This window comes from Pseudogymnoascus destructans, assembly GCF_001641265.1.
Source record: "Pseudogymnoascus destructans isolate 20631-21 unplaced genomic scaffold scaffold_3, whole genome shotgun sequence".
Lineage (NCBI taxonomy): Eukaryota > Fungi > Ascomycota > Leotiomycetes > Thelebolales > Thelebolaceae > Pseudogymnoascus > Pseudogymnoascus destructans.
The window spans coordinates 432,142-458,830 of record NW_020167522.1 but is presented as its reverse complement, the minus strand read 5'-3'; the positions used below and the strand labels follow the sequence as shown (position 1 = coordinate 458,830).

At 43.8% G+C, this 26,689-nt stretch overlaps 4 protein-coding genes across 4 annotated transcripts; 2 read left to right on the top strand and 2 right to left on the bottom strand.

Moving 5' to 3' along the window:
- Positions 1 to 4,340: 4,340 nt before the first annotated feature.
- Positions 4,341 to 4,721, top strand: VC83_01462 (uncharacterized protein; the record flags this gene model as incomplete). Its single annotated transcript, XM_024465140.1, has 1 exon — positions 4,341 to 4,721. One exon carries the CDS (start codon positions 4,341 to 4,343, stop codon positions 4,719 to 4,721), a length of 381 nt encoding a protein of 126 aa, XP_024327139.1.
- A 261-nt stretch (positions 4,722 to 4,982) lies between these two features.
- VC83_01461 (uncharacterized protein) lies at positions 4,983 to 5,810 on the bottom strand (the record flags this gene model as incomplete). The annotated part of the gene is made up of 1 exon (XM_024465139.1): positions 4,983 to 5,810. The coding sequence occupies one exon, from the start codon at positions 5,808 to 5,810 to the stop codon at positions 4,983 to 4,985; it is 828 nt and encodes a 275-aa protein (XP_024327138.1).
- A 1,477-nt stretch (positions 5,811 to 7,287) lies between these two features.
- Positions 7,288 to 8,737, bottom strand: VC83_01460 (uncharacterized protein; the record flags this gene model as incomplete). Its single annotated transcript, XM_024465138.1, has 5 exons — positions 7,288 to 7,538; positions 7,591 to 7,773; positions 7,821 to 7,874; positions 7,924 to 8,061; positions 8,113 to 8,737. 5 exons carry the CDS (start codon positions 8,735 to 8,737, stop codon positions 7,288 to 7,290), a joined length of 1,251 nt encoding a protein of 416 aa, XP_024327137.1.
- Positions 8,738 to 9,219: 482 nt separating this feature from the next.
- Positions 9,220 to 10,575, top strand: VC83_01459 (uncharacterized protein; the record flags this gene model as incomplete). Its single annotated transcript, XM_024465137.1, has 4 exons — positions 9,220 to 10,136; positions 10,189 to 10,292; positions 10,344 to 10,462; positions 10,519 to 10,575. The coding sequence occupies exons 1-4, from the start codon at positions 9,688 to 9,690 to the stop codon at positions 10,573 to 10,575; spliced, it is 729 nt and encodes a 242-aa protein (XP_024327368.1). The 5' UTR covers positions 9,220 to 9,687.
- Positions 10,576 to 26,689: the final 16,114 nt, after the last annotated feature.

Genomic DNA, 26,689 nt, shown 5'->3' with positions numbered 1-26,689 from the left:
AGGCTTCAGATGTGCGCGGCGACGACGAAGGGCGCAAGAGAGGCAGCTCGAGCAAAACGCAGCTCAGCTCGATCTCGCATCTTGACCGATCCGAAGACTAGACGTCGATGCTCAAAGGGCTCGTTGCCATCGCGAAGAGCTCGGTGGAAAGGGCGTAAATCGATCTTGTGGCCCTGCGAAGCGTTCATGTGACACTGCGGGTTTTCAGCTGCGGCGAGGCCGAGCAGGGCGATCCGTTGGGCGGGGCCATGCAGTTGGCGGAGGGGGCCAAGCGTCGCACGATGAGCGCAGCAGGTGTGAGAATGTTGGGAGGGAGGAGCGACGGTGGAGGGGGACAGAGTCGGAGGGAGGGAGTGGCCCTTTTATAGAACTCGAAAGCGGCGGCAGGCCCGTGCACGCGCGTTGCCCGATCGGGCGGGCGCCAAACCCCGCCTGGCATACCTCGCGACTGAGATTATTAATTTTATAATTTCTAATAACCTTTCTATTAATTCTATTATAAGTAAATCTTTTAAAGAATTACTTATTTATTCAAAAGGGTAACGTACATGTATAACGAACCGGCCAAACAAGCAAACCGGCCAAAATATCGCGACCACAATACAGGAATTGCGATAAATCCACCACAACACTAGAAATCAATTGAAACTACTCGGAGTCCTCTTCCTCAGATGTGTCTATTACAATCTGACAAGTGCGCGCATTATGTCCAGTCCCACCACACTTGCTACAGCGACGTGCGCGTGTTTCTTCCCTTGGCTTCCGACCACTACTCGCCCTTATTTCTTGCTCCACTTGCTGTACAACGTCCCTCTCGTCCTGTAGCTCCTGTGCTACTTGTTGACTAAGTGATCCTCCTTGCTGTAATCGTGTTTTTTTAGCTCTCCGGCGCTTGCTTAGCACTTCATTTGCCTGTCGCAGGTTTTGGTTCTCCGCCTTCAACAATGCTAATTGATGCATTATTTGCGATGTACCCTTTGTAAACTGGTCAACAGCTGTATAGATTGAGGTTGGAGAGCTATTTTGATGATGCGCAATTCAGTTTTTAATGAAGGTAGACTGTGATGAGGCTTCAATTGGGTTGTTTGGTGTTTGGGAAACCCAAGGTTGAGCAGTACCCGGGCGGGAGCTTGGAGGCGTTGGTGTCTTTAACTTAAGATCAAGTGTAGAGATCACACTCTCAGGGTCGAATGGGAGAAGTCCAGCACCCCGGAAGCCTCCTTGAATGTTGCTTTCTGTCATTGCAATGTTAAATGCAGCATAGAAGGCAGGAAAGAAGTCATCCTTAGTAATATGAGAAATATGAGCCCGCATCATATCTTCAATTTGCCGACCATAAGCCCTTTTTAATGGGCTAAAACAGCCAACATCAAGTGGTTGGAGTATATGGGAAGAGTGAGCAGGCATACAAAGCGTAATAATGTTGTGTTCTTTGCAGTACTCCTCAAACTTGTCTGAGTGGTGGCTCTCATGACCATCAAGGACTAACAAGCGATAACCACCAACACTCCAGGGCTTTGTGTGCTTCTCAAAATGCTGAATCCAATCCATACCTCTCTCGTTTGTAGTCCAGCCATTTTCAGTAACAGCAATTACCCAATCGCTTGGAAATCCACTATTCTCATACCAAGATGCAAGGTGGTTTTTGCCTGCAACAATGACGAATGGCGGCACTGCCCAACCCTGAGAACTAACGCCTTGGATTACTGTAACCCATTCCCGATTGCCAGGCTGTACCTTCTTTGCTTTTGCCCGCCCGTCTGAGCTTGTTACAACAGTAGCAGTTGAGATAACACCCATCATAAACCCAGTCTCATCAAAGTTGTAGATATCTGCTTCATCGATACCATATTTCGCAATTGTGTTACGCACAAGCTCAAACCAGCCACGTATAAGTTCTGGATCTTCACACTTAGCCCTCTGGTAGTCGTATTTGCGCTGGAAGCGTGTCCGGAGCTCTACACGCCGCTTAACAAAGTTTGAAGCCCAACGCGACCCAACGCGTGGCGCGTCGCGTGTTTCAAGTAGTCGATTTGCCATATCTGCAACAATAGACAACTGAGGAGGAAACCCTTTGGTAGCTAGGTTGAGTATATATTGAACAAGGACTGATTCCTCTAAATTAGTTAATTTCCGTAAGTTGGCTTGAATATCGCGTCGTGAAGGTATGCCTAATAAACGACGGCCTAGCTTGCGGTGGTCAACAGAATAGATCTTAGCAGCAACTCGAGGACGTAACTTTGGGTTGCTTTGTATAGCTTGGATAGCTAGAATCAACTGGCTTTCATCATTTTTCTGGGGCATGTTTTGTTGTTGAGTAATTTAGCATTTAGTTGGGGGGTATTGTGGTCGCGATATTTTGGCCGGTTCGCTTGTTTGGCCGGTTCGTTATACATGTACGTTAAGTTATTCTATTTTCTTATAATATTATTATACTAACTATTTTTAGAGATGAAGAAGTTCCTAGTCTTTATAGACAAAATAAAATAGATTCTTTAAATCTATATTATAATATAGCTAAAGAATCTATTAAGGATTAATTTAAAAAGCATAATGTATTTCCCAATTGAACCGTGCACCCGGTCGAACTGTGCAAAATAACCACCAAAATACAACTTCGTAGGTATATTATAACAACAACCCTTTAAAACACTCTAGCTATCTACAGTAATTGAATCTAATACCTCTTTGCACGTACGGGCATTATGTCCAACTTGATTACATGTGCCACATTGTGGTGGTTTCCCTTTCCTGTGCTGACCCTGTGTGGCATCACCACCCTCCTCCTCCTGAGTTTGAGTACTCCATACGAGCTCATCACCTTCCTCAATTGTCAAGCTTCTACCTAATTGAATACGCTTCCTTCGCTTGTTTGCCCTTCACTTTTTGAGCGCATTCGCCTGCTGTAGCGCCTTGACTTCAGCTTTAAGGAGTGTAAATGAATGGGCCATTATTTGAGCTCCTTTAGCAAGCTGGTCAAATGCCTCATTTATTGAACTTGGAGAGCTATTCGCCTCGCTGCCTGAAGCTCTTTACGCAATGCCTCAATCTCTGACGACATCTTCGAAGACTGAACTAAAAAGAAATATCTTAACTGCCGTTCTCGGTCAAACTCTGCTCCAGAAACATCCGCAATCTGATTGTGGATTTCATCCTCATTGTCGTGAATGCGCGTCAGTTGACGCGCAGACGAGTAGACGCGTAGACACGGGTCACTCCGACAACTGCCGCGTCGACGTACTGTGTAATCTCCATGACTCACCAGGAACCCCCGAGGCTAATTTTATAATATGCACGTCCCAGTGTATCGATTACCACAATGTCCCCCACCCACTTTTGACGCCCCCGACCTCAGATGAAAGTAAAGATCACCAGGCCGTCAACCATCGGTAGAGCTTACCCTAGAAGCCCAGCACGCTCCCGCGTTGATACTTTTTATGATGTGTCTGTTAAAGCGAACACCTTAACTGGCCAGAGAGTGAGCCACAGAGAGACAGAGTGTTTAGGAGAATAGATTAACCCTCGTCGGCCCACTCCATTCTTTCAACTGCGCGGCTAGCGGACTCCATTGTCTCTCCCCAAATATAGAGCACTGGTGATGCTTGTCGTTAGCTTCGTTCTGATTGCTGGCCTTGTGCGAAGGTTGGAGAGTGGGGCGTCAAGAAAAGTCACCTTACACGGCGATAATTTGTCTTGTCACATATTTCGTTCATACTAGGAGGCATGCACGTCTAACAAATCGTGGCACCACATGGGCAACACCGCCCATCACTCGCTCCTACAAATGACCTTTGTGGCCTGTTGTTTCGAGCAGGCAGCAGAGTTGGAAGCATGTTCCACTAATATTATCGCTCCATTTAGCGCTCTATAGAACAAGATGGTATACATCCCTGCAGAGGGCGTTTCGTGGTTAAGCGCGCTCTATTGAACTTCCAACGGCTAGTGAAACAATTTCCATGGTCTTCTGGCCCTTTGCCGCCGGCCTTAAAGCGCTAATTTATTGCATCGAATTATTACCATTGCAAACAGCTTTGCTGCCTTACGGTATGCGGATCGAGTTTTGGGAAGTTTCACATTCGAGAAAGTGTGTGTAGGCGCCGTTGGCAATATGCACCGCCTTCGTGAACTTCTTGAATGAATACTGCAACAATTCAAGTATAAGAAGGAAAGGATGTCTGGCCATTTTTGAGCAACTCAATCAGAATCAATTCTTCAGCATCTGGCTTATATATAAAGCAACGCATTCTTGGACGCCCACTGGTACACAAGCACTCACAATTATTACATATATATCGCCCACAATCATTCAAATCAGCTTATCTCACTATATTTTATTAATCATGTCTTACACCGTTTACACGGCTGAATATTTGGGCTCCCCAAACCACGTTGGCCTCTTTGTCGAGACAAGCAGTGACGGTTCTGGTCAAATTTACCACGTCGTTGGGACTATCCTTAACGGAATGATATATGAGAATAAACTTGGGAAAAAGCCCGAGGATTCGGTATCTTTCGTGCCTGGCTCGAAGAAGGTCGTTGGTAGAATTGGCCAGGCAGATATGGGGAAGCTGGACAGTCTATGTCGATCTATTCCACCTCCTGCACGCCAGGTGATGCTGAATGGCTCTCGCATTGACCCCAGCAAGCCACTCCGTCGCTGTGGGGAATGGGTTGAAGAAGTCAAGACAGCAGCTCGAAGCAATGGGTTAATCTATCAATAGATTGTTGCACTATACCTGTAAGGAATACTTTGGCATATGGTCATCATCGCTACGAATAGAACTGACATTAGAAGTAGCTTTGGTTAAATCTTCGACTCAGGGTATACTTGGCTGGTACAACATACGTGGGAAGAGGAAAGTGCTAGAAGGCTATTGGGAACATCTGACAAAGAACACTGGGTTGCAATCTTGTGATATAATTCTTTGAAGATGGAGTAGAGTTAGGTCATATTATCTTCAGTATCTCGTCAGTCCTGTAACTTAATAGTATGCAATGCTGAAAATAACTTGCATCATGAGATATTCACGATGATACTGCTGTAAGATATTTCGAGTGAGCTCTAGCCATTCGTGTCTAATGCGGCATCCAAATGTTGAGATACAAAACTCCCAATACTCTGGGTACCACGCAGCTGCCTCCCAGTCTATCAAGTGGATTTCGAACCGACTCTCAGAATCCTCTGGGCTGCTAATTCGGTTGACCATGATATTCTTCGGCTGCAAATCTCCGTGGGTGAAGACAGTTTTGTGACCATGTAATGTGTCATTTATTAAATCCCGTAAAAACTGTACATAGATGGCCGAATTATTCTGCGCGAGATGCTTTAACATCCCTTCGTTCATATCTGCCTCGGTATCGAAAGGTCCAGAGATGGTGGGATCATGGTCAGGCACCCAGAAAACTGCACTGTCCAAAGGCTGCCGGTTCACACCCCCAATATAATTTTGTTCCGGGATTCTTCGAAGCTCGTCAATTGCATTCTTAACTAGAGTACAAACTTCCACCTTCTCTTTAGCGTTAAGAGTAGGAAGTAACGCTTCAAGAGTGCGGCCCGGGACGAGTTCCATCACGATGAATTTCAAGCTGGTTTCTTCCTCGGCGAAGGCGGCTAAGACCTTGGGCACGGGAACCATGCTGTTTAGAGCGACGAATTTCATGGTTTCTGCCTCTAAAAGGGACACTGCACATCCATATTTAACCGCGATCCTGTCGTTGATTTTCACCACCTTTGTGGACATATTGGGTTGACTGAGAAGCTCTGAAGCTGCTTTGATTTCCTCAATCGTAGGCAGGTCTTTGTCCGCCATGGTTGCCATTTCTCCCCTCTGAGGACACTATCAGAGCATCGGGGGTCAATTAATGGTGAAATAGATCAAAGTAACAAAACAGTCTGGTTTCGTAGTGTGTTGTCAAGTTAATGGCGCGAAATATTCAGATGCAGAGTACGCCATGTTGGCGGTACGTGGAATTGGTTAAGTCGGTTAATTTATCTGGATGTTCGTACCTTGGGACGTTACGCGTGATTCATTGGTCCAACACCAAAAGTGATCCAGCACGTCGAACCTTCGAATGTCTCTCAATAGTTTCCTACTCTGTGGTTGAATGCCTGTCACCATCACGCGACCCACTCGACAATATTCTGCACGCCCATAGATGATCACGTCACAATTTCGAATGGTTAAATTATATAGAGTCTTCACCGTGTTTCGGTCCATCTTTTCGTGCCTGAAAGGCACTCAAGCCTAAAGTGTGCCAGGGGCTTCACTGTCTGGTTGCTGAGCAAGGTCACATGGGCATCGAGCCCCACCACTTGTAAATCGACCAACAACCCTCATTGCCCCTCATCAACCTCTCCGCCATTTCTGAGCGACGATACTGACTCAGTTGTTCTATCCGAACCAACCTCATTAAAAAATTCCTTTTCCGCCATCATTAAGGAGCAGTCATTGCGCTTTACTCTTGCGCTTTTCCATATATTTCATTTCACCCAACGCTGCACATCTCTACCTTCTCCCATCACCAGCCTGAAGGCATTGGAGCCTAACTGGGCCAGGGTGATTTCGGCCAGTATCGGATTGCTGAGCAAATCACATGGCATCGAGCCCCACCACTTTCACTGAGGGACAGCCGCCATCGACTATCTTCTATCGTACGTCAGCATCCCCATTCCGCGATTTATTTTTCATCAGATTTATCTCTCCACTCGACGCACCCACCTTACGTCCTTCTACCGCTACTTAACATATTCTATCAAAGGTACAAGAGGGTGCCTTTAACTCTGAAGACTCGTCACTTCCTTCGGCCTTTGCGCAAATAGGCAACCTCATTCTACAGCCACGTCTTCAACAGCCAAGGTAAATATCAGGATGAGCATCTCCAACTCCACAGCTACTTATGTTATATAGGCGATAGTCACATTCCACCGATTCATCTATAAGCAGGCAGGATCCTTAGCACACTTTTTGTGATCATGGCGGTCAGATATTTTGAACTTCCATTTTACGCCCTCAAAGTACCTATAGCTGACACATGTGTACCTTTGTAGATCGGCGACGACGCTCTTGTTGGAACGGATGAAATGATCCAGATTAATACCTTTCCCCCAGACAATTCCAGCGAAAGGACGATATTGTTCAAAGGCTATTATCTTTCAATCTACAACAAGGAAACAGGAGACAACAAAACCCATATAATGAACCAACCCATTACAACCACATATGAGAGTTATACGGTGCCTGCCGGGTATTCTGTTCACGTCAGAGGCGCTACCGTAAAATTCGAAGTTTAGGATGACATTTCAATTTTTCCACCGAAGAATTTGGTCAGATGTTCTCCGTCCTCGTTACCACACCAAATGCTAAAGGAGACATCCTGTGTCTGGTCTTTCGGGAACAAACTTGGCCAGCATCCTGTCGTCTGCAATCCTTTACTTCTTTCCCATTTCCATTGCCGGCTATTCTCGATTGCTGTTTTAAACGGTTCTGGCATTTTCGATATATTGCTAGCGAGTGCATTTGTGTACATATCCTTCATTTCTGGTGGTAAATTATTAGCAGTGCCGTGTACATACGCGAAGGTTCTCCTTACCCCTGTTTTCCTTGGATGGTGGTAGTGGATCATCTACTACCGGGTTCTCTTGCTCATATTGTTGAGAGGGGTGATGTGCGCTCTCGCAAAGAAGCGGCCGTTGCCGTTGTTCGTCAACAAAGGGGCCATTATACCCACCATCAGTGGTTGTGTCTTGCCTGTAATTCCAACTATGCGTTTGATCTGTCGTTTAATCAGCCTTGTCCGTGCAAAGAAGTAGTATTATATACCGCGATTGTAGGATGGTGCAATAAGTGCCATTTGTTGTAGACCTGGCAATTGAGCTGTTTTGAGGTCAGCCTTGATAACAGTTACAAGGTGATTATCACATACTCATTCTGGCGCTGTGTTGCCCAGTCTGACTAGCCATTTCGCCAGTCTGCATTGGCGGCAATGGTGCAATCTCCCGTGCGGGTCCATCAGAGTCACTGATCCTTCGACGGCGCGGGTCCTTCTGCTGGAGGATCGTTGCTGCTCACGGGTCAGTCAAAACGCTGAGAGTGCACATAAAGGTGGTCATACCGCGAAGCAGCTCAATCTCGGCACTCATTGGTCTTTCCGCTTTCAGTTCGTCTATTATATCGACTATCTCCTCTGGCCAATCTTGCTCTTTCTCAACTTTAACTAGCTCGATAACGCCGTCAAAAACATCCGAGCTCGATTCAGTCCAGGCTTTGGTAGAGTAGGTGGTTGAGAGGGCGATCACGCTGTGAGGGTTGCTTTCACACAAACCGCGGATGGTAGTAATCCTGATGAGGTTCGTAGCTATCGCAGATTTGGCACTTCTGCTCTTGTATTCTGTTTCTCTTGACGGTCCGAATATCAACCTAAAGTTCGCCTTTATGGTCCGTGACGATTCCAATTCCGCAGCGTCCAGTATCTTTCGCTTTGTGGAGACAGCCTGGGCGGCGAGGCTGCGAAGCTTGTCACGTAAGCACTCCCGACGCGCTGTAGCATCTCGTTGAGTGTCTCGCTGTATCTTGGTCATAGCATTGATCAATCTCAATGTCAACTTCGCAATCTCAGCAGCCTGATTCGTCGCGAGATCTGCCGACTTCGCCAGCTGCACCGACATCGCCTCAAACTTCCTAGTTTGTTCCTTCAGTGCTGCTATGGCGTGAGTGGCAAGTACCTGCTTCGTTGCCATGTTTACAGAGCAACAAGTTTCTGGAACTGACGGCGTAAAATAGGTAATTTTGTGTTCAAAGTGGGGAGCGCTTGGATTTAATCATGCTCAGAGGCAGCCATCAGGTTGCTATTTAGTTTCCAGAAACTGCCTACTGGGATACCCATTTGCATGATCATGTGTCATCTCGTCATTGGGCGCCATGCCTTGTTGCCTCCACTAGACTAGTCAGGTAATGAGATTATCCGAAGGCTGAATATCACAGTGAGACAAATATCTTGCTCTGTTCATCATCTTCTGGAAGCTAAACATTTGGTCAGTTGCTTGCCTCTGGAAACTAGGGGATACCCCAGGTACCCGCCTGGTTTACGGGAACTTTTCCCCGATCCGACAGGTTCAACCCTGTTTGTCCACCACGGTTACCCTAACAATGCCAATCGCAACGGTGGGCCCGTCCCGTCATGTCTTCTATTGTGTCGCCTCTCCCAACCCTTCCCGTCACCAATTCCCTGGTTACCATAATAATGAAAGGGCGAAGATATCCAGCCAGGTTCAAGGATCATTGCGCCATGCTTCAATCAAGTGCCTCTTGCTGCCTCGAAGGAAGACATTCCATTCTTGGAGAACTGCACAATCATGTCTCGTAAACTCTGCGTCCAAAATCCACGGCCCGAATGCTATCGCTGTCTCACATCAATGGGCTGCTTCCCCCACTACTGCATGGCGAATCGGTCTCGTCAGCATCTTCCCCATGTCCTGCAGATATGTGCTTCACCCCGCGTTATTTGCATGATGCACCCTCATACCAGCTTGATTATTCATTGAGCCAATGCATGATGCTGCAACCATGAGCTGCTGGTGATCATAAACTTAGAAGGATCGGCTTCCCTCAACTCCCCGGCCGTTGTTAGCTTACAGGGAGATTTGGTCTTCGATTGACATGGGCAAAGAATTGAGGAATATATAAGGGCATGCGATTACCCAGAGGTTCAAGCAGAAATCTCTGCAGTCTTCGAATCATCAGTCACCCTCATCTTCAACCACTTACTTCTGTCTATATCTCCCACCACGCATATCAAGCCGGCTGCCAACATTCCACTTTGATAATGGCTTCAACAGAGATGATTCAAATCGGCCTTTCGCTGGCCAGTCCAAGGCCAGCCACCCCACCCAGTTCCCCGACGATGAGCGATGAGGATGCTAGTGAGATTCTCGCCGCTATTAAAATGCAGCCCACGTCTCCAGACCCTCATTGTCATCAGTCTGAATTGTTGCCTTTCGCCCAACAGTTCTTAGACGTTCTCAAGTCTCTCAATTCCATGCAGAGCGCCCCTGCGGTGCCCGCTGCCGCAGACAAAGTTGAAGCCGAAGACCCTCCAGCTCGAGCTTCCAAGCTTGAATTTAAAACCGTCAATGAAGTGTTAGTCTTCGTAGCAAGTCCAACCTTGAAGGAGCTAACAACGTTTATGCAGTTGGGACGCCAAGACATACAAGTATAAGGTCGTAGAATCAGTCACGCGAACGGGTGAAGCAGATGAACTGAATCAATATGTGTTTGTGGTTCGTGGACGAATTGGTTAGCTTCTCAGCCCACTGTGGATTTCGCCTACTTACAAATACATCCCAGACAAGGATACGACAAAAATCACATACCATGTTGATATCAAGTCAGAGATGTTGCGAGATGCGTTGAGAAACGTCTTAAAAGATGCCCACGCAGTCAGTACAAAGGAGAACAACCTTTCGGTGAGTCCATACGGTCTACTTCTACCGTGCAAATTCGGCCGCTGACACACGCGTAGGTTGAGCAAAATCTCTTGTATCACTACATCCCCGAGCTTGAAACATGCCGAAAATGATGACTCCTATAACGTGCATGTATAACGAAAGTGCCAAACAAGCGAAAGTGCCAAAATCATGCGGTGACCAACCCCCCCAACTAAATGTTAAATTCCTCCACAACAAAACATGTGCCATAAAAATGATGAAAGCAAATTAGTGCTAGCTATCCAAGCTATGCAAAGCGACCCAAATTTGCGCCTTCGAGTTGCAGCTAGGATCTATTCCGTAGACCACTGCAAGCTACGTCACCGTTTACAAGGTGTACCTTCACGACGCGATATCCAAGCCAACTTACGGAAATTAAGTAACCTAGAGGAATCAGTTCTTGTTCAGTATATACTTGACTTAGCTGCTAAAGGGTTCCCTCCTCAGTTGTCTATTGTTGAAGATATGGCAAATCGACTACTTGAAACACGCGACGCGCCACGCGTTGGGTCGCGTTGGGCTTCAAACTTTGTTAAGCGGCATGTAGAGCTCCGGACACGCTTCCAGCGCAAATACGACTACGAGAGGGCTAAGTGTGAAGATCCAGAACTTATACGTGGCTGGTTTGAGCTTGTGCGTAACACAATTGCGAAATATGGTATCCATGAAGCAGATATCTACAACTTTGATGAGACTGGGTTTATGATGGGTGTTATCTCAACTGCTACTGTTGTAACAAGCTCAGACGGGCGGGCAAAAGCAAAGAAGGTACAGCCTGGCAATCGGGAATGGGTTACAGTAATCCAAGGCGTTAGTTCTTAGGGTTGGGCAGTGCCGCCATTCGTCATTGTTGCAGGCAAAAACCACCTTGCATCTTGGTATGAGAATAGTGGATTTCCAAGCGATTGGGTAATTGCTGTTACTGAAAATGGCTGGACTACAAACGAGAGAGGTATGGATTGGATTCAGCATTTTGAGAAGCACACAAAGCCCTGGAGTGTTGGTGGTTATCTGTTACGACGGAACAAGAAGGCTGGCCAACTACAGGACAGGAAGGAGGGAGGTCGCATGAGACTGGCCCTGGTACCTGGAGGGGCAGCGGGGAATAGTAGTTCCGAAAGTATCACGTGACGGACTCGCAGGATGATGAGAAGAGTCCTAAGAGTCCAGGACTCCGAGGACTCGAGTGAGTTCCCAGGAGTCCACTAGGCACGTGATGGACTCGCAGGATGATGAGAAGAGTCCTAAGAGTCCAGGACTCCGAGGACTCGAGTGAGTTCCCAAGAGTCCACTAGGCACGACGCCACTATATAAGTAGATAGTATTTCCTTAGATAGGAGCTTCGTGCTCAACTCAATACAGTATTTGTTATATACTAGTAACGTGTTACTTGAAGCCTTTGTGTCTGATCCCCTGCCTCCTCTGATAAGTAAACCTTTACGCGAGAGAACCTCTGTGTCTTCTATCGTTTAGAAGTCAGCATTACATTATCGCTTGTTAGTCCTTGATGGTCATGAGAGCCACCACTCAGACAAGTTTGAGGAGTACTGCAAAGAACACAACATTATTACGCTTTGTATGCCTGCTCACTCTTCCCATATACTCCAACCACTTGATGTTGGCTGTTTTGGCCCATTAAAGAGAGCTTACGGTCGGCAAATTGAAGATATGATGCGGGCTCATATTATTCACATTACTAAGGATGACTTCTTTCCTGCCTTCCACGCTGCATTTAACATTGCAATGACAGAAAGCAATATTCAGGGAGGGTTCCGAGGTGCTGGGCTTCTTCCATTTAGCCCTGAGAGTGTAATATCTACACTTGACCTTAGGTTTAAGATGCCAACACCTCCAACCTCTCGCCCAAACACCGCTCAACCATGGGTTTCTCAGACACCAAATAACCCAACTGAAGCTGTATCACAGTCTACTTTCATTAAAAACCGAATTGCGCATCATCAAAATAGCTCTCCAACCTCAATCTATGCAGCTGTTGACCAGTTTACAAAGGGTGCATCGCAAATAATGCATCAATTAGCATTGTTAAAAGCAGAGAACCAAAACCTGCGACAGGCAAATGAAGTGCTAAGCAAGCACCGGAGAGCTAAAAAAACACGACTACAGCAAGGAGGATCACTTAGTCAACAGGTAGCACAGGAGCTACAGGACGAGAGGGACGTTGTGCAGCAAGTAGAGCAAGAAATAAGGGCAAGTAGTGGTCGGAAGCCAAGGGAAGAAACCCATGCACGTCGCTGTGGCAAGTGTGGTGAGACTGGACACAATGCGCGCACTTGTCAGATTGTAATAGACAGGTCTGAGGAAGAGGACTCCGAGTAGTTTTAATTAATTTATATTGTTGTGGTGGATTTATCGCAATTCTTATGGGGTAGTCGCGATATTTTGGCACTTTCGCTTGTTTGGCACTTTCGTTATACATGCACGTTAATGAGTAATATAATTACTTGTAGAATGTCCAATTTTTTTATTTTTCCATATAGCCCTAATAGATATTAGTATAAAGTATATAATTAAGTATGATAAAGTTAACTTACCTACAACTAGGTTGTGTACACTTAATAGTAAGTGTTCGTTCTTTATTTTCAATAATAGGATTTAACTCTCTAATAAAGAGCCCTTCCTTAAAAATATAAGGAAGGTTATCTAAAGGAAGAATATAGCTAGGGCTATTATATTGATTCTCAGAAGAAGACATAGTTATAGTAAAGATAGTATAAAGTGTTGTTATTGTTGCTTTTGTTTTAATAGAAAAGTTAGTTAAGGAGTGAGTTATAGGCTCTATATATACCTAGATTATAGATTCTAGAATATTCTATATAGATATATTTATAAGCATTTATAAGCATCTTAAACTCTCTAGCAGTTTGTAGAAGTTTGTAGAATTCTCTAGAAACATTTCATTTTTCTTATCTTATCTTATCGCTTATCTAAACTATACCCAATTAGGCAATAACTAAGCCTAATAAGGTATAGATTATAGTCATGATTATAAATCATGATTATGATTAACGTGCCTGTATAACGAAAGTGCCAAACAAGCGAAAGTGCCAAAATATCGCGACTACCCCATAAGAATTGCGATAAATCCACCACAACAATATAAATTAATTAAAACTACTCGGAGTCCTCTTCCTCAGACCTGTCTATTACAATCTGACAAGTGCGCGCATTGTGTCCAGTCTCACCACACTTGCCACAGCGACGTGCATGGGTTTCTTCCCTTGGCTTCCGACCACTACTTGCCCTTATTTCTTGCTCTACTTGCTGCACAACGTCCCTCTCGTCCTGTAGCTCCTGTGCTACCTGTTGACTAAGTGATCCTCCTTGCTGTAGTCGTGTTTTTTTAGCTCTCCGGTGCTTGCTTAGCACTTCATTTGCCTGTCGCAGGTTTTGGTTCTCTGCTTTTAACAATGCTAATTGATGCATTATTTGCGATGAACCCTTTGTAAACTGGTCAACAGCTGCATAGATTGAGGTTGGAGAGCTATTTTGATGATGCGCAATTCGGTTTTTAATGAAAGTAGACTGTGATACAGCTTCAGTTGGGTTATTTGGTGTCTGAGAAACCCATGGTTGAGCGGTGTTTGGGCGAGAGGTTGGAGGTGTTGGCGTCTTAAACCTAAGGTCAAGTGTAGATATTACACTCTCAGGGCTAAATGGAAGAAGCCCAGCACCTCGGAACCCTCCCTGAATATTGCTTTCTGTCATTGCAATGTTAAATGCAGCGTGGAAGGCAGGAAAGAAGTCATCCTTAGTAATGTGAATAATATGAGCCCACATCATATCTTCAATTTGCTGACTGTAAGCTCTCTTTAATGGGCCAAAACAGCCAACATCAAGTGGTTGGAGTATATGGGAAGAGTGAGCAGGCATACAAAGCGTAATAATGTTGTGTTCTTTGCAGTACTCCTCAAACTTGTCTGAGTGGTGGCTCTCATGACCATCAAGGACTAACAAGCGATAAACACCAACACTCCGGGGCTTTGTGTGCTTCTCAAAATGCTGAATCCAATCCATACCTCTCTCGTTTGTAGTCCAGACATTTGCAGTAACAGCGATTACCCAATCTACTGGAAATCCGCTATTCTCATACCAAGATGCAAGGTGGTTTTTACCTGCCACAATGACAAATGGCGGCACTGCCCAACCTTGAGAACTAACGCCTTGGATTACTGTAACCCATTCCCGATTGCCAGGCTGCACCTTTTTTGCCTTTGCCCGCCCATCTGAGCTCGTTACTACCGTTGCGCTTGAGATGACGCCCATCATAAACCCAGTCTCATCAAAGTTGTAGATATCTGCATTGTTGATGCCATACTTTAGAATTGTGTTCCATACAAGCTCAAACCAGCAACGAATGACTTCTGGATCTTCGCACTTAGCCCTCTGGTAGTCGTATTTTCGCTGGAAGTGTGTCCGGAGCTCTACATGGCGCTTAACAAAGTTTGAAGCCCAACGTGACCCGACGCGTGGCGCGTCGCGTGTTGCAAGTAGTCGATTTGCCATATCTTCAACAATAGACAACTGAGGAGGGAACCCTTTAGCAGCTAAGTCAAGTATATACTGAACAAGAACTGATTCCTCTAGGTTACTTAATTTCCGTAAGTTGGCTTGGATATCGCGTCGTGAAGGTACACCTTGTAAACGGTGACGTAGCTTGCAGTGGTCTACGGAATAGATCCTAGCTGCAACTCGAAGGCGCAAATTTGGGTTGCTTTGCATAGCTTGGATAGCTAGCACTAATTTGCTTTCATCATTTTTATGGCGCATGTTTTGTTGTGGAGGAATTTAACATTTAGTTGGGGGGGTTGGTCACCGCATGATTTTGGCACTTTCGCTTGTTTGGCACTTTCGTTATACATGCACGTTAGTCTAAAGGATAGAAGACACAGAGGTTTCTTATGTAAGGTTAGCTTGACAGAGGAGGCAGGGGATTAGACACAAAGGCTTTCTAAGTAACACATTATAGTATTGTAAAGAATACTATATTAAATTGAGCACAAAGCTCCTATCTAAGGGAATACTATCTACTTATATAGTGGTGTCGTGCTAAAGAGATATCAGAGATATCATAGATAACAAATATCTAACATATCATCTGCTATCCATCATGTGGGGTATCGAGGATATCATGGATAACAAATATCTAACATATACTCTGCTATCCATCACTTGGGTTTGCAGCTGTAAATGCTAGCCGTAACACTAGGTCCCTCTCTAAGAGGCCTAGTCCCTAGGTCTTGCTAACAAAGAAATGTGCTAACTACTTAAGTAGGGTGTTGCCCACTACTATCCATAGGGCAGGTCAGGCTGCGACCATGTCTTCTTCTAAACATACTAATAGGGAGTAACATGCACCTTTAAACGAATCACTAGACACTACTACTTCCTAGGTATAAGGAAGTAGGTAAGAGAGTGCAACATTTGCAGCAAATCAAAATCTAATAGGCACTTGCCATATGGACAGCTGAAGTCAACTCTAGTACTAATAGGAGCATGGAAATATATAGCTTTGGACTTCATTGTCAAACTACGACCCTTATACCTAGAAGCTAGCAATGCTAAAGCACTTGCAAATACTTCCTTAGAGTCATATTAGCCGAGCACAGATTACTAGAAGAAATCATCTTAGACAGAGACAAGCTTTTCACTTCAAAATTTTGGAAATCTTTAATGGCACTTTTGGGAACAAATCATAAGCTATCGACAGCTTTCCACCCCTAAACAGACAGTTAAACGGAAAGACTAATTCAAACCATTAAACAATACCTGTGGAGTTATGTCAACTACTAGTAGGACAATTGGGTTTAGATACTACCCATCGCACAGTTCACATATAACAGTGCGATGACCGAAGCAAGGAAAGTCTCACCGTTCTTTGCTAATTATGGCTATTAGCTAGAGGCATATAGACAACCACGACTAGATCAATCAAAAGCAGAACAAGCTATGATCGCAGTGGAACAACTGAAATCGTTCCACGAACAACTCACAACAGACATCTAATTCTTAAATGAACGATCTGCTGCATATGCAAACAAGAAGCGCAGAACCTGCCTTGAAGGAGGAGGATAAAGTATATTTACTCTAGAAATACATCAAAATTAAATGACTAAGTACGAAGTTGGACTTTAAGAAATTGGGACCATTCAAAATATTAAACAAAGTCAGCTTAGTTAATTACAGACTAAAGCTACCTAACAACTCTAGACTACACCTGGTTTTTCATGTCTCGTTATTAGAACTAGCAAGAGGAAACACTCTGATTGAGACTAATACAGAACTCCAACTGGGAATGAGATCATTAAATATGAAGTTGAAGCGATCCTAGACAGAAGGTTAGTAGGACGCAAAGAAGAGTTTTTGATAAAATGGAAAGGTTATGAACCTACAGATAATTTATAGGAAACGGTAGGAAACCTTAGCTGTCTAGAGCTACTAGAGGTATTTTACTGTTGACATCCCACTGTTCAAAAAAGCTAGGATACAGGGCTGCGAAGCGGTCCTAGTTGGGGGCAATGCCCTTAGAGACAGTAGGAGGAGGGTTGTGTAAGAAAGACCTTTTGGCCTCTGCCTCCCTACGCTCCCTCTCCTCTGCTTCGTCTAGCTCGTCTATGGTTTTTAGACCACAGCGAAGCATGTCCTTAGCACAGGAATGGAACAAGCGCTGCTGTTTATGAAGTTGAAGGATCTTGGCTATTGCCTCCTCCTCCTCTTTCTGCAAGCGGCGCTCTTTATGTTCAAGCTTGTCCTAGTCGCTAATAGAGGGACCACTAGCATCACATTGCATGTTAACGTGAACATATTCACTATAGCGTTTCGAGTCGTTAGTGTTACGATTATATCTCACAGCTTGTTACAGTTATTACGGGTGCAGCCTTAGCCACCAAGGCTACAACTGCTAAGCGGACAACTGTATATTACAAGGAATAGCCTCACCTTCCTTCCTTCTTCTTCTTCTTCTCTCTTTAAATTCAATCTAGCTTACTTTACCCAGACTGGCACCATGACCTCCATGACCATTGTAACAGTTATAAACGACACACTTCGAGACAGCATCTCGAGGCTGATATCCTTTAGGAAAGAGCAAGACATTCTTTAATTTGGCCGTGTGCTAGTAGCAAGTGTTGTTCTTGCACTAGCGGGCATCTCATTTTGTTTAGGACATACACTAATTCTTCAAATCAGATCAATCCTTGTTCATCGATGGCGTAGTTGCCTTCTGTTTTAATTAAGACTCGCTTTGCACATTCGTCTGTTACATAAGCTTTCTTAAGCCTTTCTTCTAACTCCGACTTCTCTATAGTGGCAATTATGGCTAGCAACTCATTGTATTCCATTCCTATGTCTGTTTTCTTTAGTATGGCTCTAGGTCTTTCTTCTTTTAGGATGATGTAGTTGGTCCGTCTGCTAAGAGCATTGGCTCTTGCATTCTCAGAGCCCTTATGATATGTAATTGTGAGGTTGTAGGCTGAAAGTGTTTCTGCCCATTAGACTTGTCTGTGATTTAAAGCCTTAGTTGCAGTGAAGTATATCAGATTCTTATGATCTGTCTATACCTGTATAGGGTAGGTCGATCCCTTAAGATATACTAGCCACTGCTCAAAAGCAACGTATTAGCTCCTTGTCGTGGATGTCATAGTTGAGCTCTATAGGTGACAGTTTTCTAGAGTAATATGTAACTGGCTTAAGCTTTCCATCCTTGTCTAGTTGACTTAGACATGCTCTAATTGTGAAATCAGAAGAGTCTGTCTCTAGGACTATCTTCTTTGTAGGGTCGAATGTGGCTAAGATAGGTGCTTCTGTGAACTTTGTCTTGAGTTCTTAGAAAGCAGCTTCCGCCTTGTCTGTACATTCTAACGTGAGGTCTTTCCTTGTAATCTCTGCAAGTGGTTGAGTGACTTTGGAATATCCCATAATAAACCTTCAGTAGAAGTTGGCGAAACCTAAGAAGGCTTGTACTTCTTTAACTATGGTTGGTGTTGGCTATTCCAACACTGCTGTGGCCTTTGCTTAGTCCATTTTGATGCCATGCATTCTGACGATGTAGTCTAAGAATTCAACTTGATTCTTATAGAATTTGCATTTTTCCAGCTTAAGGAGTAAACAATGCTCCTTTAGCTTTTGTATTATACAAATATGTCGAAGATTTATATCATGCAGGTTACGGGGCATCAAGGGCAATGGTTTTTGCGGCAATTGGCCACTTGTACCTTCCTAACATGACCAACATGTTCTGCTAGGTCTACTAAGTAGACTAATATATCGTATAAGTAGACAATAACAAACACATCTAAGTATTCATAGAGCGCTGCATTCATGAGCCTCTGCATGGATGCTAGTGCATTTGTTAGACCAAAAGGCATAACCAAATATTCGAACAAGCCATAGAGGGTGCAGAATGCTGTTTTCCACTCATCTCCTTCCTTGATTCGAATTAGGTTATAGGCGCCTCTAAGGTCTAGCTTCATAAATATCTTGGCTCCCTAGAACCGATTGTGTAGTTCATTTATCAAAGGTAAAGCATATCTATCTTTGATAGTGACATTATTCGTTCCTTGATAGTCTACGTAGAGTCTTAGCTTTTTGTCCTTCTTTGGCACAAATAGTATTAGACTTCCTACTAGTGATGTTGATGGTCGAATGAACCTTTTTGCAAGGTTCTCGTCAATGTATTCTTTCAGTACGTCTAGCTCTGCTACTAACATCTGATATATTAGTCTGAACGGTAGACTCTTTCCTTCCATAATAGGTATCGCATGATACTATGGTTGATGCTTAGGAAGCGCCTCTTTCTTAGAGCCTTCCTAGAATAACTGCTTGTATTCCTTATACTCCACCAGTATACTCGTCGGTTAGGGTGCCTAGGCTAGGTCACTAGGCTCTGTAGAGGTTGCATATGCGTCATGTCGGCCCTAGGAATCTCTCTCCCTTTCTTATGTCGTGTCCGTTTGCTTACACATGCACTAGCTCATTATAACTTTCTCTTTCTGCCAGTTGATCTAGGGGTTGTGTTTCTTAAGCCATAGCACACTAAGGATGCACGTATGATTGTCTATGTGTACAATATCAAACTATATTGTTTCCTTGTGTCTATGTAGCATGACCATTTCTAATGGGACTCCTTGTGTCTATGTAGCATGACCATTTCTAATGGGACTGTCTTGTAGGTTACCATTCTGTTGTTAGTTGAGATAGGCTCTCTATCTACAACCATTAATGGGTATGGATCGGTTTTCAGTTGCATCCTAAAACTGTATGTGTCTGCTACTTTTTTTGTCATAAAGTTGCTCGTTGCTCCTAAGCCTATCATAGCTCAGAGGTGTTGCTATTGTATCTTAGCAACTAATATAGCTGCATGCTGCCTGTTGTAGCGCATACCTGGTTTATACTAGTCCTCTTTGTATCGCTCGCTAGTGGCCTTCTGTTAAGGACTCCTAGTGTTTTGATTCATTAGAGGAGAAACCTTTATACTCTCCATCCTCTAATAGTCGTTAAGTGACTGGTTCTTCCTCTTCTCATCTTTTAAAGCGTTGGTATCATTCCCATGCTTGTGATTTCCCTTTCTCCTTAGGAATGGACTCCTTGAACTTGTAACTGTTCGCAGCCTAGATCTCTGCAGGCTGTGGTCCTTCATATCCTTCCCCTAGTTCTAGTTGCTCTAGTACATACAACGCAACAGACTTTCTTGTCAATCCTCATAGATCTCTTTATTAGGGTGATATATATCAATTATTCTTCCTTTTACAATAGCGTCCTAGATGTCGTATTCGCAAAGTTTATGCTTTAGCCATTCTATGGCTTCTTTTTCTATGTGGTTTGCTCTATTTGGTTCCTGCTAATATGGGTATTCTAGTCAGCATCTCATTGTGCAGACTGTAAACTCCTAGTCTTATGTGGTGCCTAGCCATCTTGTCAGTGGCTTTGGCATAGGAATTCCTTAATCGACTGTTTCCTAGAGCATAGCTTCTTTGAAGGTCCTTACTGCTCCAGCAGCTGTTCCTTAAAGAGAGTCTTACTTGCTTTTAGACACATCAGTTATAAGCATTCTCTTAAACGCTTATAACCGATGCTTTTAAAAGCTAGTGAGCTCTCTGACTTCAGCTGCGACTAAGTCCTCACTTTCATCTTCTCTGTTTAACGTGTCGAATTCCTCTAGATCCTAAGCAATACTGCTCTAGGTCTCTTTTCCCTATAATGTGGCACATAGTTGTCCTTATAGGGCATTGTACCCGCCCTAACCCTACTAAGTGGTATTAAGCTGTTTGCTATACTTTCGTCTACCATTCCCTTTCTTTAGCTGCTTGCAATACCTAGCCATGTGGCTAGGCTTGTTGCAATTGAAACAGAGCCGTTCCTTAAGCTGTCGCTCCTTGTTAGGGTTGTGTAGGTGGTTGCTTTGCTTGAAGGTGGCATTGAGTTCCATTAGGTCTAACTACCGGTTGTCTTGAGAATGGTTGTCTCTCTTTTGACCTTCATCACCTCGATACTTGTAACTCTTTTTTAGATTGTCCTAAGTTTGTTGCTCATTCTAGAACTTGTACAGCTAGTTGTCAATTTAGACTGTATGTTTAATGAGCGAGACCATGTCTTTTGGTTGATGTTCTATACATGCGAGTTCTATACAGACATGGCTCTTTAGTCTACGATGATAGTGGCTAATAAGTGCATAGGTATCCCAATTGGTTTAGTTGCTGTATCTTTGGAATTCTGTAGCATATGTGAGGGCACTACCAGTCTGCTTTAGTCTGTATAGATGATCTTCTGTGGTTTTAACCTCATTGATATCACTAAACATATGGCGGATCTCCTTCTTAAACCCCTTCTAAGTACCAAACATGGTTTTGGTAGTAACCATCGTGCTATAGGTGTTCTCATGTTGGAAATCGTCCTTAAGGAAGGGTTCTACCCATTCAAGGGCTTCCCCTCTAAGGTAGGACGACATCCATAAGGCATAACTCTCGTTAGTTAGGAACTTGTCATCATTAAAGTGCAAGTATAGCTCGATCTAGATGTCATATGACATTCCTTGCACTCAGTTTGCTATCAAACTCAAGAGCAAACTTAGAAATCTCCTCCTCAAACCTAAAAGTCACCATACATATCTTGGCTTATCACACCAACAACAAGAGCAATACTACTCAACGATTGCTGCAAACTCTTCTACTACATCTGTTTATGCTACATACATCACGGCATATCATTTGGACACTCATTGAACAAGTTATTAAGAAAATCTCCTCCTTAAGGGGGTGGGCCAATACTACCACATGGCATATATCTACCAACTAGAGGCCTAGGAACATGAACAATAGCTCTAGACTTCTACAACCCTCTATGATTCATTACACATCATCGCTCCTTGGTTACCCACAAGATTGGTTAAGTTATGACATAATTTGTCTATAGGGGTACTCTGACCTTGGACCTCCTTTCACTTCCTATAGGCAAGGAACCTAAGAGATGGTTCTATGGGATTCTCTTACGTTGACTACATTTACCAAGCCTGGTTAGTCATGGAAAGTCTTGGAAAATGAGAGAACTACACTCCTTTGGCATAAATAGGATTGCCCTTTCCTTAAGAAAGGGCAAGCAGACAATACAGTAAATCGACTAGCACATACTGCTACGTCTTTTCCAAGCTTCCAAGCATTGATCTTGTTATTCTTTGTTTCTGAAAAGTCAGTGAGGTGCTAACCTCTAACTTACCCCTGAGTTCTCAGACTCAACATTTGTTACAACTTGTCTAAACCACTTCACTACATCATACACCTGATTGCTGCGCTGTGGAATAGTCTAAGCTACAACCCTTTGGCTCTGTTTCCTAAGACAGTGTGTTGTCTTAGTAAAATCATCCCTTCCTTGGGTGGCTAGATTCTCACATCTGGTGCACCCACCATTACACTAGAGCAGAAACACTTCAAGTTCCTTATGGTGACTAGAGTAAGTGTTAGGCAACTTGATGTGTAGGGTTTCCTAGAGTTCTATAACAACTGTCTTGGTGTTAGGCATGTCTTTGTCCTAAGGCAGGATCGCCTAAGATGACGTAGGCATTAGTGTAGCTAGAGTTGGTGTAGCTAGAGTTGGTGTAGCTAGGGCAGCCCTGATGTTTCTCTTAGATCCTATGTAGAAGTGGTGCTTAAAGTGTAATGCTAAAATGATAGAAGACAAGAGGTTTCTTGCATAAGGTTGACTTAACAGAGGAGGCAGGGGATTAGACACAAAGTCTTTCTAAGTAACACATTATAGTATTGTAAAGAATTGTAAGGATGCCTCCGCCCTGCCTCCACCCTCAGTGACAGAAGGGATCTGAGTCGGATGGGTTATGGTCACGTGGGGAGAGTTAGGGCCGGTTAGCCAAGTCGGACCCATTTCGGGTACTTAAGGGGATTGACCCAATGGGGTTCCTCATCATCTTTTTTGTATCCTTCGTAGTAGACCTATAGGATAGCATCCGTTTAGCCTCCGACTCGCACTCTCATATGCTATTACTGTGAGCTGGGTGCCCTGTGTCCTTACAAGAATACTATATTAAGTTGAGCACAAAGCTCCTATCTAAGGGAATACTATCTACTTATATAGTAGTGTCATGCCAAGGGGATATCAGAGATATCATAGATAACAAATATCTAACATATCCTCTGCTATCCATCACGTAGGGTATGGAGGATATCATGGATAACAAATATCCAACATATCCTCTGCTATCTATGATGTGAGGTATCTAGGATATCATAGATAACAAATATCCAACATATCCTCTGCTATCCATCACGTGGGGTTGCAGCTGTAAACGCTAGCTGTAACAAAAATAGGGTAGAGCGTTCGCTATCCTAGAGCTTTCTCTATACATGTATGTTAATGAATTATCATTATCATTATCTTGCTGTGTACATTTAATAGTAACAGTCCTTTCCTTATTTTTAATAGTAGGGTTAAGTTCTTTAATAAGAAGACCTTCTTTAAAAATATGAGGTTGACTTTCTAGAATATTATAAGTTATAACAATCTATAACGTACATGTATAGCGAAAGCGCCAAACAAGCGAAAGCGCCAAAATTATCTACCCTCACGACAAACATTGCGATAAATCTACCACAACATTAGAAATCAATTGAAACTACTCGGAGTCCTCTTCCTCAGAGGTGTCTATTACAATCTGACACGTGCGCGCATTGTGCCCAGTCTCACCACACTTGCCACAGCGACGGGCACGGGTTTCTTCCCTTGGCTTCCGACCACGGCTTGCCCTTATTGCCTGCTCTACCTGCTGCACAACATCCCTCTCATCCTGTAGCTCTTGCGCCCCTTGTTGACTAAGTGATCCTCCTTGCTGTAGTCGTGTTTTCCTAGCTCTCCGGCGCTTGCTTAGTACTTCATTTGCCTGTCGTAGGTTTTGGTTCTCTCCCTTTAGCAGTGCTAATTGATGCATTATTTGCGATGCACCCTTTGTAAACTGGTCAACAGCTGCATAGATTGAGGTTGGAGAGCTATTTTGATGGCGTGAAATCCGAGTTTTAATAAATGTAGACTGTGACATAGCTTCAATTGGGTTGTTTGGTGTCTGAGAAACCCAAGGTTGAGCAGTACCTGGGCGGGAGCTTGGAGGCGTTGGTGTCCTTAACTTAAGATCAAGTGTAGATATCACTCTCTCAGGGTCAAATGGAAGAAGCCCTGCCCCTCGGAACCCGCCTCGAATGTTACTTTCCGTCATTGTAGTGTTAAATGCAGCGTGGAAGGCAGGAAAGAAGTCATCCTTTGTAATATGAGAAATATGAGCCTGCATCATATCTTCAATTTGCCGACCATAGGCCTGCTTTAACGGGCCGAAACAGCCAACATCAAGTGGCTGGAGTAGATGAGAAGAGTGAGCAGGCATACAAAGCGTAATAATGTTGTGTTCCTTGCAGTACTCCTCAAACTCATCTGAGTGGTGGCTCTCATGACCATCAAGGACTAACAAGCGATAACCACCAACACTCCGGGCCTTTGTATGCTTCTCAAAGTGCTGAATCCAATCCATGCCTCTCTCGTTTGTAGTCCAGCCATTTTCAGTAACAGAAATCACCCAATCGCTTGAAAATCCACTATTCTCATACCAAGATGTAAGGTGGTTTTTGCCTGCAACAATGATAAATGGTGGTACTGCCCAACCTTGAGAACTAACGCCTTGGATTACTGTAACCCATTCCCGATTACCAGGCTGTACCTTCTTTGCTTTTGCCCGCCCGTCTGAGCTTGTTACAACCATAGCAGTTGAGATAACGCCCATCATAAACCCAGTCTCATCAAAGTTGTAGATATCTGCTTCATCGATACCATATTTCGCAATTGTGTTACGCACAAGCTCAAACCAGCCACGTATAAGTTCTGGATCTTCACACTTAGCCCTCTCGTAGTCGTATTTGCGCTGAAAGCGTGTCTGGAGCTCTACACGCCGCTTAACAAAGTTTGAAGCCCAACGCGACCCAACGCGTGACGCGTCGCGTGTTGCAAGTAGTCGACTTGCCATATCTTCAACAACAGACAGCCGAGGAGGAAACCCTTTGGCAGCTAGGTCGAGTATATACTGAACAAGGACGGACTCCTCTAGGTTAGTTAATTTCCGTGAGTTGGCTTGGATATCGCGTCGTGAAGGTACACCATCTAGACGACGACCTAGCTTGCGGTGGTCCACAGAATAGATCCTAGCAGCAACTCGAAGGCGTAACTTTGGGTCGCTTTGCATAGCCTGAATAGCTAGCACTAATTGGCTTTCATCGTTTTTATGGGGCATGTTTTGTTGTTGAGGAATTTAACATTTAGTTGGGGGGTTTGGTCACCGCATCATTTTGGCGCTTTCGCTTGTTTGGCGCTTTCGCTATACATGTACGTTATTTCCACTTTTTTTTTATCTTATCTAATCTAATCTTATCTATGTACTATTCCTAATATAGTAATTACCCTACCTAATTTAGTTAGAGCCATCTATATTCAAATATTTATGAATATGAATATGTGAATAATTTTTATTCATGAATATGAATATATGTAATGGTGGGTGCACCAGATGTGAGAATCTAGCCACCCAAGGAAGGGATGAATTTACTAAGACAACACACTGTCTTAGGAAAAAGAGCCAAAGGGTCATAGCTTAGACTATTCCACAACGCAGCAATCAGGTGTGTGATGTAGTGAAGTGGTTCAGACAAGTTGCAACAAATGTTGAGTCTGAGAACTCAGGGGTAAGTCAGAGGTTAACACCTCACTGACTTTTCAGAAACAAGGAGTAACAAGATGAATGCTTGGAAGCTTGGAAAAGACGTGGAAGTATGTGATAGTCGATTTACTGTATTGTCTGCTTGCCCTTTCTTAAGGAAAGGGCAATCCTATTTATGCTAAAGGAGTGTAGTTCTCTCATTTTCCAAGACTTTCCATGACTAACCAGGCTTGGTAAATGTAGTCAACGTAAGAGAATCCCATAGAACCATCTCTTAGGTTCCTTGCCTATAGGAAGTGAAAGGAGGTCCAAGGTCAGAGTACCCCTATAGACAAATTATGTCATAACTTAACCAATCTTGTGGGTAACCAAGGAGCGATGATGTGTAATGAATCATAGAGGGTTGTAGAAGTCTAGAGCTATCGTTCATGTTCCTAGGCCTCTAGTTGGTAGATATATGCCATGTGGTAGTATTGGCCCACCCCCTTAAGGAGGAGATTTTCTTAATAACTTGTTCAATGAGTGTCCAAATGATATGCCGTGATGTATGTAGCATAAACAGATGTAGTAGAAGAGTTTGCAGCAATCGTTGAGTAGTATTGCTCTTGTTGTTGGTGTGATAAGCCAAAATATGTATAGTGACTTGTAGGTTTGAGGAGGAGATTTCCAAGTTTGCTCTTGAGTTTGATAGCAAACTGAGTGCAACGAATGTCAGTATAACAATATAGCCTAGTATTCAAGTTTATATTCGAATTCTAACCCTAGATATACTTAAAAATTAAAAACTACCAACGCGTTAGAGGCAAAAAATAATAATATAACAATTCAATGTTACAAAATAATTAAAACCTATCTTAAATGTAATTTAACTTTTATCAACATTTTTTATTTCATCCCATGTCGAGTCACACGGGTATATTTGCGTTAACGTTGTGGCGTAGAAATCCGTGCCCTGTAATTGGGGATCTTCAAGTCCCCATCCGCAATTC